This window comes from Haliotis rubra, unplaced genomic scaffold (assembly GCF_003918875.1).
Source record: "Haliotis rubra isolate DU_JTF1 unplaced genomic scaffold, ASM391887v1 Scf14, whole genome shotgun sequence".
NCBI lineage: Eukaryota > Metazoa > Mollusca > Gastropoda > Lepetellida > Haliotidae > Haliotis > Haliotis rubra.
The window spans coordinates 2013482-2028358 of NW_025765336.1; the positions used below are offsets into that span (position 1 = coordinate 2013482).

General features: G+C 40.5%; 1 protein-coding gene across 2 annotated transcripts in view; it reads right to left on the reverse strand.

Moving 5' to 3' along the window:
• LOC124268713 (sulfotransferase 1E1-like) overlaps nucleotides 1-13499 on the reverse strand; it is a 61049-nt gene extending 47550 nt beyond the window's left edge. Inside the window, exons 1-6 of one of the 2 annotated variants that reach the window (XM_046703715.1) lie at nucleotides 13419-13499; nucleotides 11383-11606; nucleotides 7941-8267; nucleotides 6499-6605; nucleotides 5566-5728; nucleotides 4424-4555 (exon numbers count right to left, since the gene is read on the reverse strand). In XM_046703715.1, the coding sequence (XP_046559671.1) occupies nucleotides 4437-4555; nucleotides 5566-5728; nucleotides 6499-6605; nucleotides 7941-8267; nucleotides 11383-11551 (885 nt within the window). In that variant the 5' untranslated portion in view covers nucleotides 11552-11606; nucleotides 13419-13499 and the 3' untranslated portion in view covers nucleotides 4424-4436. Of the gene's footprint in view, nucleotides 1-3502; nucleotides 4556-5565; nucleotides 5729-6498; nucleotides 6606-7940; nucleotides 8268-11382; nucleotides 11607-13418 lie in introns of those variants that run through there. The other variant, XM_046703714.1, reaches the window with a different exon arrangement.
• Nucleotides 13500-14877: the final 1378 nt, after the last annotated feature.

Here is a 14877-nt window from a genome sequence, read left to right on the forward strand (position 1 = left end):
AACATCTTTTATCCTAAGTTGAATAAAATTCTGAGATTTAAATGTTCATTTGGCAAGGTAAAATTATGAGGATTCGCAATCGTAATTTCATTTTGTTTCGTTCACTTTTTTGTTTAAATTGAAATTCATCGGTACGTTTTCACTGCAAACAGGCTATACCTCTGACATGTGTCCCTGGTAACCTGAGAACCATTTCCCTGGGTAACTTAAACCCGTTTCCCTGGGTATCTCTGACATGTTACACAAGGTACCTGAGACCCGTTAGGTACCTCGTATCTGAGAAATGTTTCCGTTGGTATCTGGGACGTGTTACAATGGATATCTTGCACCTGTTACTCTGGGTGCAAAAGGTACAAGAAAATCCGGTTGCAAAACTTTCAAACCGTATCATAACTTACTTACTACAGCTGATAGGAATCCCCCGACGCCAGTCCGTTCTGTGATCCGGCTATGACCAAAATATACTTCTCACAAAAAGTTAAGCAACACAATATTTTAGTCTCATTACGTTGTCATTAATAGATATTGCAAACCATGTAATGATGCAATAGAAAGGTGAAACATATGTACACACTGTTAACAAAATGAAATGAAATGGTATTGACCAATAATAGACTTACAAATTATCAAAAGCTTGTACCTGTGAAACAGTCGTGCAAAATGTGCTGCACTGATGGAGCAAAATGTTCACATTAGGGTTCAAGTCAGTGTTGGACAGTGAAGCAGTGTTCAGTAATGCCTTTAAAGTGGCTGTTATGGAATGATCTGCCATTCTCTGTGTAACGCCTTCTCAAGGTCATCCAGAGTCTGGGGGTGAACATGGAGACCATATACACGACTTCCAATAATGCCCAAGCATGTTCAATGGGATTAAGATCAAGTGACCTTGCAGGCCAGTCCATATGTGTGATGTTGTTGATCTAAACAACCTAATTTACAACTCTTTCTCGGGCTTTATCATCCATGGACGGGCATTATCATCCATGGACGGGCATTATCATCCATAAAAGGGAAGTTAAGACACCCATGTTGTACCAGAGGAATGATCACAGGTAAGTTTACACCGATCAGGGTGCATGTGTGAAGAGTGGAGCACATTCATGCCACACATTTCGTACGTTGTTTCTGAGGGTGGTTGTGTTCGGGTGATGTTGTCAATGTTATCAGATAAATCAATTTGACAGTCACTAAAGGTTATGTATTCTTTGAATATTTACCTTTCAGTAACATGTCGGTAACAATCGCTGTCGAGATTGAATAAGATATTATACTGAAAATACTTGTTGCTTAATTTTTTGTGAGGAGTATAATACATTAAGGTCAGGACTTGGTTCAGTCTTCACAAGGAACAGTTTTTTGACATACGTAATCACGTGTCTTGTTCCGACCACGTGATTTTCATCTTAACAACAAATTATTTGTTCCGCTCCATATGCGTCATTCGTAATTACTCGTGTCATTCCAGCAAGCCGGATGGCGTCTCGTACCCCTCTCGTGGCCATGTTTACGACTGGGCCCTGTCTAAGCGCAAACGGGCATGGAGATGAAAATAGTGTAATACTATTGGCAAGGAAAGATAGCTCTGAATTTCCAAACATGGCTTCTAGAATATCCTATATCCCGTGGGCAAAACGGCAATACAGTCATTCCCTTTGTAAATATGCTTCAGTGTTTAAAGTTTCTGATCCTTTAGCTCAAAGTTTATGTTTAACTTGTGCTTTGCATAGTTTAGCAAAGTTTCAAAGTTCAACGGTGCCGCCATTTTCATTCTTCGATATGCGTTTTACTACGCGCGATTTGATTAGTTTGCCACGATTCTTGGCAATAATGGCGTACGATAGGGGGTACGAGTTTTCTTGTAGGTCACGGAAAGAGGCGAGTAGTTACGAATGCATATGCATCTGTCATGTTATATAACTAATCTTCCAGGATATCGTCATTATCACTGAAATATTCTTACTATGAATAGTGACCAAGTCTACTTGACGCACTGTATGGTATCGCAGATGGCAAAGGTCTGTGACCCTGGATACTGTCGTAACTACCTATTGATATGACCGTTCCACAGTGTTCTGGGGAGATGTAAGCTCAAGCTCTTCGTTCGCTTGGTCCAGTCACAATATGGCTGAAATATTGCCAACGTGACTATATATTATAACTCACTCACTCAATGCGAGGATCGACCAGACATAGTTCAATATTCAACCACTGGCTAATATAAGTCATTTAGTCGGCGCTGTGGGTGGTGTTCCGTCTGTGGTAAGTTCTTCATTTGCTCTTGGTGTTAACTAAACGCAACTTGTGTTTGCAACCAACGATATGTATACAACGCGAAGTTAATAAACACTCAATTGTTTCATCGTACCGTAGTTAGTTTGTTAAATGTTCTTGTAATCCTATGAGTAGTATATGCTGTTTAAGGGTCACAAATACATTTCAATAATCACGATATGCAATGCCAGTACCAGACCATCATTCTCGAACAATTGCAGAAACAGTTTCAGTTGGACTCAAAAGGCAACAACGCGATGACAATTACATGACAACTCTTGTCCTCGAAGTAAGCATGCGTTGCCGGTCGTCCCCGCTACTCATACAGTTAGACTGACTGACTGAGTTTGGTTTTACGCCGCTTTTAGCAATATTCCAGCAACATCACGGCGGGGGACACCAGAAATGGGCTTCACACATTGTACCCATGTGGGGATTCGAACCCGGGTCTTCAGCGTGACGAGCCAACGCTTTAACCACTAGGCTACCCCACCGCCCCCATACAGTTAGAATAAATGATAAGTGAAATGTCTACAAGTTTCGTTTAAACAATTTTTATTCATAAAGTGAAATGGATCGGGAACAACTTATAAAACCCTCTCCGAAAATATTTACAATAGCAAATCATTGGAAACAGACACAATGAAAGATTAACAGTTCTGGGGAAATATTATGATACAAAAAATAAAGGTGTATGGAATGAAAACTGCTGGAATGGTTTTGATTTATTTATATACTGATGGACAGTTTTGAAGTATTATCATTTACTTTCATTTTTATGATTTCAATTGTCAGATCAGCAATGCCGTTTAAAAGAACTGATTATTATAGGATATTTAGATTGCTCACATATCCAAGCAACTAGAGCTTGCTCGAAGCGATGGTATTTTCCCCTCGATCGTTGGATGTCAATCTCAACGGCACATCGTATTACCAATCTCAACTCACTTGGGAATATACAACTCTTGCTACCTCTAGTTTAGTGTGGCCTTCTCATCCTAACGAGGTACCCATTCACAGCTGGGTGGACTGGGACACATAGTCACAGTACTTTGTCCATGTTCACTGCACGTTGCTGTACCCGCAACTAGGTGTTTGCACGTATTCATGTGGCCACCATCTGGTCATATACCAACGGGATTCGTGGGTTCTTTTAAGTGCACAGGGTTGTGTACTGTACACTAGGGTTTGTGACAACACGGAAAGAGTCTGCACACAAAGTTGACTCCAAGGTTTTTACTTCCGGTCACAGGTCGGCTCGATCCCGACACCTCAACCTCGCTGGATCACTAGCCTGGCGATTTAGCCTGCTCGCCCATCGCGCCCCAGATAATGTAATCACAGAATTACAATCACAGACATCTTCCACAGCTTTGAGCATGATCTGTCTATGTTGATTGTATAATGAACACTCTAAGATATAATGGTGAGCATTTTCGCATGGGCTACCACATGCGCAGGGTCGATTTGTGATTAACCGTACTCTTTACAGACCGTAACTTAATCTGTTAGCTCTATGACGTATTTGCGTATGTAATATGTTCATTTGTCTAATACCGTAAGAAAAGTACAGCTGAGTTATAGGATGATTCGATTTGAATTTTGATAGTTAAGTAGAATTTCTTAATCCACAATCGAATCGTCGATGGGGAAAACAATTCGTGAGAAATGTTTTTTCTTGTTCTTGGCAAAGAGATATTGTCTTAATGCATTAAATTATAATCATTAAGCGTCAAATGTCGTCAAACTTTGACTTCTTGAAGGATTACAATATATGGATGAACAACTTCTTTATTACAGTGAGAGCGACGTTTCAGTGTAGGTTCTGACGTCGTTACAGTATCCACCGAAACTTCGCTCTCACTGTGATAATTAAGTTGTTCATCTATATATTATCATTCCTTACTACTCCAGCTTCTAAATGCCTCTCACAATCTTTCTTAACTTCACTTGGGTTAATCAATTTTCTGAAAATCATATAATTATGATGGATTAACAAAATATATTAGTGAAATGCCTACTAAATGCAAAGTTTCTTTTACCATTCCCACAATGTAACCTTTTCTTATATCATGGGTGAATCATTTTTCTGAAAATCATATAATTATGATGGATTAGTCAGTGACGGTGTCACGATTCCTCAGACAACGAACTGCGACATGTTGTCAGACTTGCTGTCTGTACATATTGTCGAACTTGGAATCTTTCATCTTTTCATCGTAGACACGGTTGAAATATTCACTCAACTCTTCAGAAAAGTTGTCCTTCCATGATCCGATTTTTCCTAAATTGAGAATCACGTCATTATAACCCAACAGACACATATTTACGTACGACATAATCGTTTGCTTGTTTGTTGTTTAACAATTTTAAGAGACAAGTACCAAATCCGATAAGATCCGTGGTAGAATTTGTTTTCAGCAACTCAAGCTTGTCACACGAGACTATCCGAGATGGCAATAACCCATGCTTGTCGTAAGAGGCAACTAACAGAATAAGGTTGTCAGGCTCGATGAACTGTTTGACACATGTCATCGTATCCCAGTTGTGTAGATCGATGCTCATGCTGTTGATGACTGGATTGTCATATGGCTGAAATATTGCTGAATCAGCCGTTAAACAACAAACCAACAATAACACTGTTTAACCAATCAGAGTGCATACATACTTTAAGGTTACAATTCAATATGAGATGTACTGAAGCATATTTTTTGTTGCTTAAAAGTTATCTGGAGTCTTTGGGAGTGAGTGAGTACGCCACTTATAGCAATATTCCAGCAAGATCACGGCGGAGGACACCAGAAATATGCTTCACACATGTAGGAATCGAACCCGGTCTTCAGCGTTTAGTTACCCAACCGTCTCCAGGAGTCTTTGGACACTATCCGATGAGATTATTAAGTTAAAAAGCGCACTGCCCTCAATACCAGCACCTGGATTGTAACATTGTCGGATGAGAACTTAACATTGTGATTTTAATTAAAAATCCTGTTATAGTGTTTTGAGATTCCAAGCACTTTTTCCCGATGCTGGTTTAAATTAAACAAAAAACCTCTGACTTAATGGATCGGTTGGTCCGACCAGGTTACTTGTTGTGTCATGTACCATGCTGTTGTTCACACTATCAATCACATGTCCCTTGGAACTGGAATTAACCGAACGTTTTCTAAAAAAGTATCAAAATGGTACTGTGTTGAAAACATCAGCCAAGCACTGCAGAAGTTAAGACACAAGAGTAATAGAGTAGGGAAATATAATAGGTTGTCATCGCCTGGAGGTTACAGTTTATAATACCTTGAACAAAATGTACGCTCTTCCCCTCTAGCTTATCTGTAATGGAGTGCTTGTCTCGCTTGATGTTTTCAAGGCTACACTTCTCCACAACTCGTCTCCGAAGCTTGTCGTCAGTTTTCGTGTTGAGGAATTCGTCGATTCGTTCAATTTCTCGCATTGGTTGCTGTGAACGTGAAAATAGAACATCAATGCCAGAGGTTATTCAGTCTCAACTCTCTGATTACATTGGGATTATAAAAAGTGAGTGAGTGAGTTTAGTTTTACGCCGCACTCGGCAATATTCCAGCTATATGACGGCGGTCTGTCAATAATCGAGTAATGACCAGACAATCCAGTGATCAACAGAATGAACATCGATCTGCCCAATTGGGAACCAATGACATGTGTCAACCAACCCAGCGAGCCTGACCACCCGATCCCGTTAGTCGCCTCTTACGACAAGCATGGGTTACTGAAGGTTCATTCTAACCCGGACCTTCACGGGTGGTTTATAAGAAGTGAGTGAGTGATTCCAGCAATATTCTGGCAATATCATCACGGGAGGCACCAGAGACTGACATAATGGTCCCATGCGGGGAATCGATCCCGGATCCAGCTTTAACCACTTCGCTACGGGAGTGCCCAAGGCTTTTCAGCAGTAAACCTATAATTCTGTTACATTTGTTTGTAAACGCGGCACTCAGCAATATTCCAGCTATATGACGGCGGTCTGTAAATAATGGAGTCTGATCCAGACAATACAGTGATCAACATCATGAGCATCGAATCAAGCATTTGGGATATGATGACATGTGCTGACCAAGTCAGCGAGTCTGACCACCCGATGGCATTAGTCGCCTATTATGACAAGTATGGGTTACTGAAATCATCACAAGTACGTGAAACTCTGCTCACATCAGGATAGAAAGAACATTCGCTCACTCACTCACTTACTGTCACAAGATCCTCAAAGCGGACCACTAAAATCGATGAGGAGTGCTGAGGATTGGCCATAGCCTTCTCCCAGTTTGTCACGTGATCGAACCAGGTGCCCCATTCAACTGTTAACGGAATTGTGGCATAAACTATTTAATTGTACATTTAAACTATTCATTGAGATAATCAGAAATACCATGTGTATTCCAGGTGAATATACACTTGATTTTGTATGATAATCAGATTTGTGTATCAAGGTGAGATAAATATATCCCTGTAAAATTTCCATTGTACCAACAGATGTAAGGAATAACAAGTGGCCGAACAGCACACTTGTATCCTCCTTGACAAAAATGAGGCGTATGTTGGATTCAAAGCCACAAACTGGGGTCCTTAGGGACTCGGTTCTGGGTATTCACTCACATTCTTCACCTGCATAAATATGAATATAACACAAGTAGAGCGACATCATTACACACATATAGCAACCCAGATATATTCCAACAGTAGCATTGTCACATAGAAACAAAGCAACATGAACGCATACAAACAGCAACACCAAGACAAACAAACAGCAACATAATACCAACCAACAATAACACCAGAAAGAGCACACACAGGTCACATAGCAACACACACCAAAACACATAAGACGCACAGGGACACATAGTCCAACATATACACATCAACACAAACGGGAACACACACAGGAACACATAGTTCAACACATACAGGAACACATAGTTCAACACATACAGGAACACATAGTTCAACACATACAGGAACACATAGTTCAGCACATACATGAACACATAGTTCAACACATACAGGAACACATAGTTCAACACATACAACAGCACGCAGGAACACACAAGAATACATACAGCAACACACACACACAGGAACACATAGAGAACACACACTGGAACACAGACAGCAACACATAGGAACACACACACACAAGAGCACAGAGAGCAACATACAGGAACACTGACAGCAACACACAAGAACACATACAGGAACACACACAGGAATACATACAGGAACACATAGGAACACATAGAGGATCACTGATAGCAACACAAAAACACATACAGGTACAGAGACAGCAACACACAAGAACACACAGCAACACACACAAGAACACATAAATGAATACACACAGGAACACATAGAGGATCGCTGACAGCAACACAAAAACACATACAGGCACAGAGACAGCAACACACAAGAATACACAGCTACACACACAAGAACACATAAATGAATACACACAGGAACACATAGAACAACACATACAGCAACATACGCAGGAACACACACACGATCACATAGAAGAACAAAAACATGAACACATACAGCAACGCAAACAGCAGCACACACTCGAACACAGACAGCAAGACGCACATAAATCACTAATCAACACACACAGGAACACATACAGGAACGTGCATACATACATTCGCCATTTAGAAATAACTTCATCCAATCTGTAAAAGGACATATCTCAACCTCTCTGTCCCGAAAATACTTTTTCATCAGCTGATACCAAGAACAGGCGACATCTCGTGGGTCCCTCAAAACATAAACAATTTTCAACTTTTTTTCCAGTGCCGCTTTGGGGAGAAGTTCAAAATGCATGTGTCCATTGAGAACTCGGTGTAAAGGAAGATGCGCAAGCTTCTCATTGGATGTTTGCTCGATGTGAAAGTCTTCCTTCCTGTAAGGTATCGTGTCGTCACACTTCCTCAACAGCATGTTGATTACTTCAAAACACCAGTGAGTCCCTGCCAAACAGAAGAAGATCGTAAACAATAGAGACTAAATAAATAAAAAAAATTGTCTCAGAAAATGCTTGAAAAAACATATATGTTTCAGACTGTTGAAAAAAGAAGAATTTGTCTGCCACAAAAATGCATATTTTCAAATGATATTCAGGCTTACAGTTTTAATGTTTTTCAGCTGCAGCTGTTGCTATACAAAATCCCAGGACCTGTGTATATCATATGGTTGACCTCCAAAGCAGTTATTCTGGAAACCATCTGTATGTGAAGCGGAGCAGGCACTCTTTTCAAGCTGTTGATCACATATATGAATACGGCATATGCATTCAGCTCGAGAGGAACAGGACATTCTGCAGAATAGGTCAGGCCCTTGCCAAGGTCTGCTGACCAACAAGTTCCCGAAGCTGTGACCACTGGAGAAAATGACCTTCAGTCATGAACAGTGACCTTCATCCTTGACCAATGGTGGCATCGGTTTATCATCACTCATCAGATATAAATAGAAGCGACAAACCCCTTTCCATATTCATAAGAAATCTTTGTATATATTACTAAAAGCAGAGTCAATTGTGACAATATCATGAGGGTATATTTCTTTCAGCAGTATTACAGCTGTATGAGACCGCCTCCGTGGTGTAGTGGTTAGAGCGTTCGCCCGGAGAGCGGAAGGTCGCGGGTTCGATCCCCGACCGCGTCATACCAAAAGACGTTAAAATATGGTACTTGTTGGTCCCTGTCTGGCGCTCGGCATTAATGGGTACAACAAGGACTGGTCGGCTCGGAGTCAGTATATTGTGTCTGAGTGGGGTATTCATGCTTCACTGCGGCATGGTATCTCAGTGGGCTAGCACTATAAAACCAGCTTAAGTCTGGGCTAGTACAAGCAGCCACACATACACACGCATGCACGTCGTCATATGAGCGAAATATTCTCAAGCACGACGTTAAACCCAATTTCACCTCACTTCACCTCACAGCTGTATGATGTGGTTTGTAAACAAATCGAGTCTGGACCAGACAACCCAGTTATTCATGTGTGATACAATAACAGGGCATTTGTTTATAAATCATTTTGAAATATACTACCCATCAAAAGTTTAGACTCACTTAAAGCACTCACTATATGTTATGTATATGTATGTGGTTACATCGAAGATGAATTTCTCCACCAACTTGGGGGAACCAACTGAAAACCTTATGCAGATGAATTGCACAAGGATGATGCTTCAAATTGCGAAAGGCATGAGCAAATGTCGTGCATGTGAACAGATTCGTTTTGGTGTAAAGTTTTGTTAAGAATTCGCCAATTTTCACAGATTTTAATCATTTACTGAACTCATGACAATAATCTTTTCAATGTTACGAATATGTTTTACAATACACCAGTTCATAACTAAACAGTACCTTTAAACAGTATGGAATATTTTGCAAAAAGCTAGTTTAGAACAGTGGACAAGTAAGTGGCTACATTTACACTAGTGAGTCTAAACTTTTGATGGGTAGTATATATTACCCATCAAAGTTTAGACTCGCTTAAACCAATCACTTTAAGTTATGTATGTACATATGGTTACAACGAAGATGAAATTCTCCACTAGCTTGGGGAATCATCTGCAAACCTTATGCAGATTAATTGCACGAGGATCAGGCATCAAATTGCTGAAAAGCATGTGCAGATATCGTGCATGTGAACAGCTGCGTTTTGGTGTAAAGTTTTGATAAAATATCGCCATTTTCAGTTTCATCATTTATTGAACACATGACAATAAACTTTTCAACGTCACGAATTTGTTTTACAATACATCAGCTCATGTATAAAAAGTACCTTTAAACTGTATGGATTATGTTACAAAATCTAGTTCAGAACAGTTGACTGAAGTAAGTTGCTCCGAGTATAGTAATGATACCAGGTGTTCGCGAAAAGGTGAGTGTTTCCTGCCCCAACGGTGACTATAAGTCTAGTCAATTGGTCACCTGAAATAATTCAGGAACGTATGGTACAAGCTAAAATAGGAAACAGAATCGGACATAATTTTATTCCACTGAGGCATCAAATTTCCAAATATCGTCCACATTTCTACCATAAAAAGCTTCGCAGAGGCCTTGAATGCTGCAACCTTGATCAAACAACTTCTCAGCAAGAGTGGTGTAGAAAAAGGAAAAAGGCAAAGTATATGTCAAGATACATGTGTGTGTGTGTGTGTGTGTGTGTGTGTGTGTGTGTGTGTGTGTGTGTGTGTGTGTGTGTGTGTGTGTGTGTGTGTGTGTGTGTGTTTTATGGGTGCTTCATTGTTTATGTTGCCTGAAAATTTTGGTTAGAAGTTTTCATGGTTAATCACCTGAAGGTCAGTAAGAACTAGAATGTCACAGAGATGAATAGAAAACTAAAACTACAGACGACAATACAATACAAAAACGGGCTATAGATCGGTAACAGCTGAACGTAGATCTCCAAACTAGGGCATTAAAATACAATTCCTCCATGAATGGACCCAAGCTGCATTTACACCATCCCTTCATCTGTTACCAAGTTTAGACAATCTAGCTATAAATTAAAATAACATATATTCTACGGTTAAAGATAGTGATATGTTTAAATTTACTTTGGATTGTTTTGGGACTTACGTACCATTCTACCCAAAAGGGGATGTGAAATAGGTCTTTGAATTGATGCCAGAATGGTTACACAACTTGTTCCGTAACATTCCTTAATAATGACACACATTATATATGAATATGTATTCAGCTCGAGAGGAACTCACACTTTCTACCATGAGGGAAATTGAGTGAGTGAGTGAGTGAGTTTAGCTTTATGCCACACTCAGCCATATTCCAGCTATATGGCGGCAGTCTGTAAAATAATCGTGTCTGGACCAGACAATCCAGTGATCAGCAGCATGAGCATTGATCTGCGCAACTGGGGACCGATGACATGTGTCAACCAGATCAGCGAGCCTGACCACCCGATACCGTTAGTCGCCTCTTTCGACAAGCATGGGTTACTGAAAGGGAACTGAAATCTGCCTTTGGGTTGATGCCAGAACGGTTACGCAACTTCTTCCTTAACACCAGTTATTATTTTAATAAAGGACCAGCATTAGTACAAGGTGTTATTTACCAGATCGCATATATCCACACAACATTACGTCATCATCGTTCATGTCCACATCCATCATGTTCCGGATGACCTCTTCATCAAAGACGGATGGGTAGCGAACGCCGTTTACTTCCAGTATTGGGTATTTCGTTTGCGGGTCATTCTCAGGAGACACGTATGTAATTGGCATGATTGTAGAATGTTCAAGTATCAACTGTGATGGCAGATCAAGGAAAATGTCCAATCTGCAAAAAAACCCAAAAACATATGCCCTTAATGCTCTGTTTACCATTCTATAGAGCAGCTTGGAGATTTTTTCATCTATTCTACAGCTTATACACAAGATAGACAGACTGTGTATTCAGTACAATTGAATAATACAACAAAAACTTTGAATTGCATTTGTGTTGACTCACTAATTGACTTTCTCTAGGTTGTGTAACTTTGCATGAATCTGAACATGTGCCACATACAATATCTGACTTCAGATGAACCAGTTTTCGTCAAAGTTGTTGCAGTTTGAAACTTGCTATCCTGTTTATCATACTGGCAAACAAGGACCTGACAATTGACCCGTATTAGTATATGTATGAGTGCCGCCCTCTGGCGCTTGCCATTGTTAGCGAAGGGCCCCAGGTTGTCCACGATCAAGTGCAGTGCGACTTGCTACACCGACGTGAGAGTCCTATGAGCAAGGCGTGTGCAGCTACGCGCGGAATCAATTTCATCGTCATGCAATTCACGTGCACTAGCCTACATCTGCTCTACCTTTCACAAACCAAATGGGTTTGCTCATTGCCGTGACCCGCCTACTTCTCGTAAACGAGTTCTCTGCGTCGGTCCAACTTAACCTTGTTTGCCAGTAATTACTTTCTCAGAGCTAAAAAATACTCACAAACAATCAATATATGAAAAGCATCTTTATGAGGTTAGTCAGGGTCTTTTATGAGCGCTTCATTTTTTATGTTTACTAAATATTTTGGTTTAGTATTTGTCATGGTTTTATCACCTGAATGAATGAGTTTAGTAATATGACACTTTTAGCAATATTCCAGCAATAACTCGACAGGTATTATCTGAAAATGTAAGTGCAAGTAAAAGCCCATAAAGGTCAAAGCACATAAATAACGAATAGATGTGAATGTGGACTTTGTTCCGACGCTAGCTGCAGCTGCAGTGGCACTGCAGAATATCTGCGCAAATGGCGCATATCAACCAGAGTGGTTAAATGTTGACAATGATGATCCTGGCATTGAGCTCCAAACGGAGCAACTGGCACAGAACAATGTCAGCTGAGCTTCCCTTCGGGAGGCACTCACTCTGGAATTTACTGCAGTAGGGAACTACGCAACTACTGTTTTAAAGGAGAGGAGCAGCGAGGGTCCAAACTGAAAACTGAAAAAAACATTGTCCGGAACATAAAAACTTGATTTCAATTATTATAGCAAATACATACTGGACTCCGCTTGATTTTCTTTGTTTTTATTAAACATATGTGATTCATGTATATAACAACGATCAGTTCTTTCAATTGAATAGTTATGCAATAAATATATAACATTACTTCTTTTTAGGTTACATGTTTTAACTAGAAGCTACTTTTTATGAAGAAACAGAGAAAATGAACATATTACGATTCATAAAGTTGACATAAATGCCCCCAAAAGGGTGTTAAAAAGTCAACATTGCGTTTACATGAAACATTTGCCCCCTTGGGCAGTATTTGACTCTGAAGGTGGGGCAGGATATCCCCTTGGGTAAAGTTTGTCCATAGGGACGAGCGTGGTTACATGATGAAATTTGTCTTCAAGGAGACAAAGTTTCCGACCTGCGGCTGATTGCCCCAGGGACAAATCAGTGCATGTAGACTAGGCTTATAGGTACCCCTGACATGTTACCCTTGGTACCTGAGGCCCGTTACTCCAGGTATCTGAGAAATGTTTCACTCGGTATCCGGGACATGTTACCATGGATACCTGGCACCTGTTACAATGGATGCAAAACGTACAAGAAAAACCGGCAAACTGCCAAACTTTCAAACCGTACTAACAACTTACATATTGCGGCTGATATGAATCACCCGACGCCAGTCCGTTCAGTGAGCCTGCCACGACCAAACAAGTTTCAGCTAGTGCATTAGGGTCGGGACTGGGTTCAGTCTTCACACGGAACAGCTTCTGACATAGGTAATCACGTGTCTTGGTCCGATAACTGGATTTTTATCTTAACAACAAATTATTTGTCTCGCTCCATATGTAATTGCCATATTACATATGGTATTATTACATATTACATTCCAGGACATCGTCTATATCATTGCAATATTCTTAGTGTGAATAGTGACCAAGTCTACTTGACGCTATCGCAAATGCAACAGGTCTGTGACAGATTGAGGTTACCGTGGAAGTGTTGCAGATTAGATTGTAGTCATCTGCCCTCGACCAAGCAAGTGACATACCGCCATGCTACGTTCTTTATAATGACAGAAGTATCACAACACTTTCTTCCCAATTTGTCATTTTTTTCATAGGTGTGGTAAGTGTCAAAACGTCATCTTTGTGTGACTGTAAACAGCTTCAGTACCAAAAACACGGCAATTTTAAATATTTTCCTTGTTTAGGAAGAGTTTGCAGACATATTCGCCAAAACGTCACCAAGAAAACATGCGAAGCAAAATGCACGTGCAAGTAAGCTGAAAAGCGTGTAGTATCGATCACTATAAAAAGGTAAGCATTGCGTTTCATTTTGTCATTCGTTTTTGCCTGGAGAAGAGGAAAATATCATGCCACGACCGAGGGCCGATAATCGAAACATCGTCATAGGTCGCCTTGAGCTGGGGAGTCGCAGTCTGCAGTTTCCAGACAATTCAACGTTCATCAGAGCAGCATATCTCGCTTTTGGGATCGTTTCCTGAAGACCAATTCCACTCAAGAAACGGCCTACCAAGAGTTATAACCCAAGCCCATAACAGGGATCATTTGAGACAGCGCCCTTGCGGCATATACCGTCATTGAAATATGAAATGGCGCACTGAAAACAACAATAGGGCCCTTATGGTGGATATTTATTCCACCTGGCGCAATGCAATTCAACACCTTGCGCCTGATCAAAAGATAAATTTCACAGCAAGAGAAAAAGGCAAATTTGATTATGGTGCCCTTGGAGTAATTCTTTGTAATTTTGTAAACCAACTGGTGAATTGAAGTTTGACATATTCAGCATTTTATATGACACTGTTGCATCAATATTGCGCAAAACCAACCATGTCGAAATAATTTTAGAGGAATTTTGGAGTCCACGTAAAATATATTTTTATTCCAACAGAAAATGACTATCACTACGGACGTATTGTCACGGAGTGAGTATGGTTTTACGCCGCTTTTAGCAATATTCCAGCAATATCACGGCGGGGGACACCAGAAATGGTCTTCACAAATTGTACCCATGTGGGGACTCGAACCCGGGTCTTCGGCGTGACGAGCGAACGCTGTAACCACTAGGCTACCCCACCGCCCC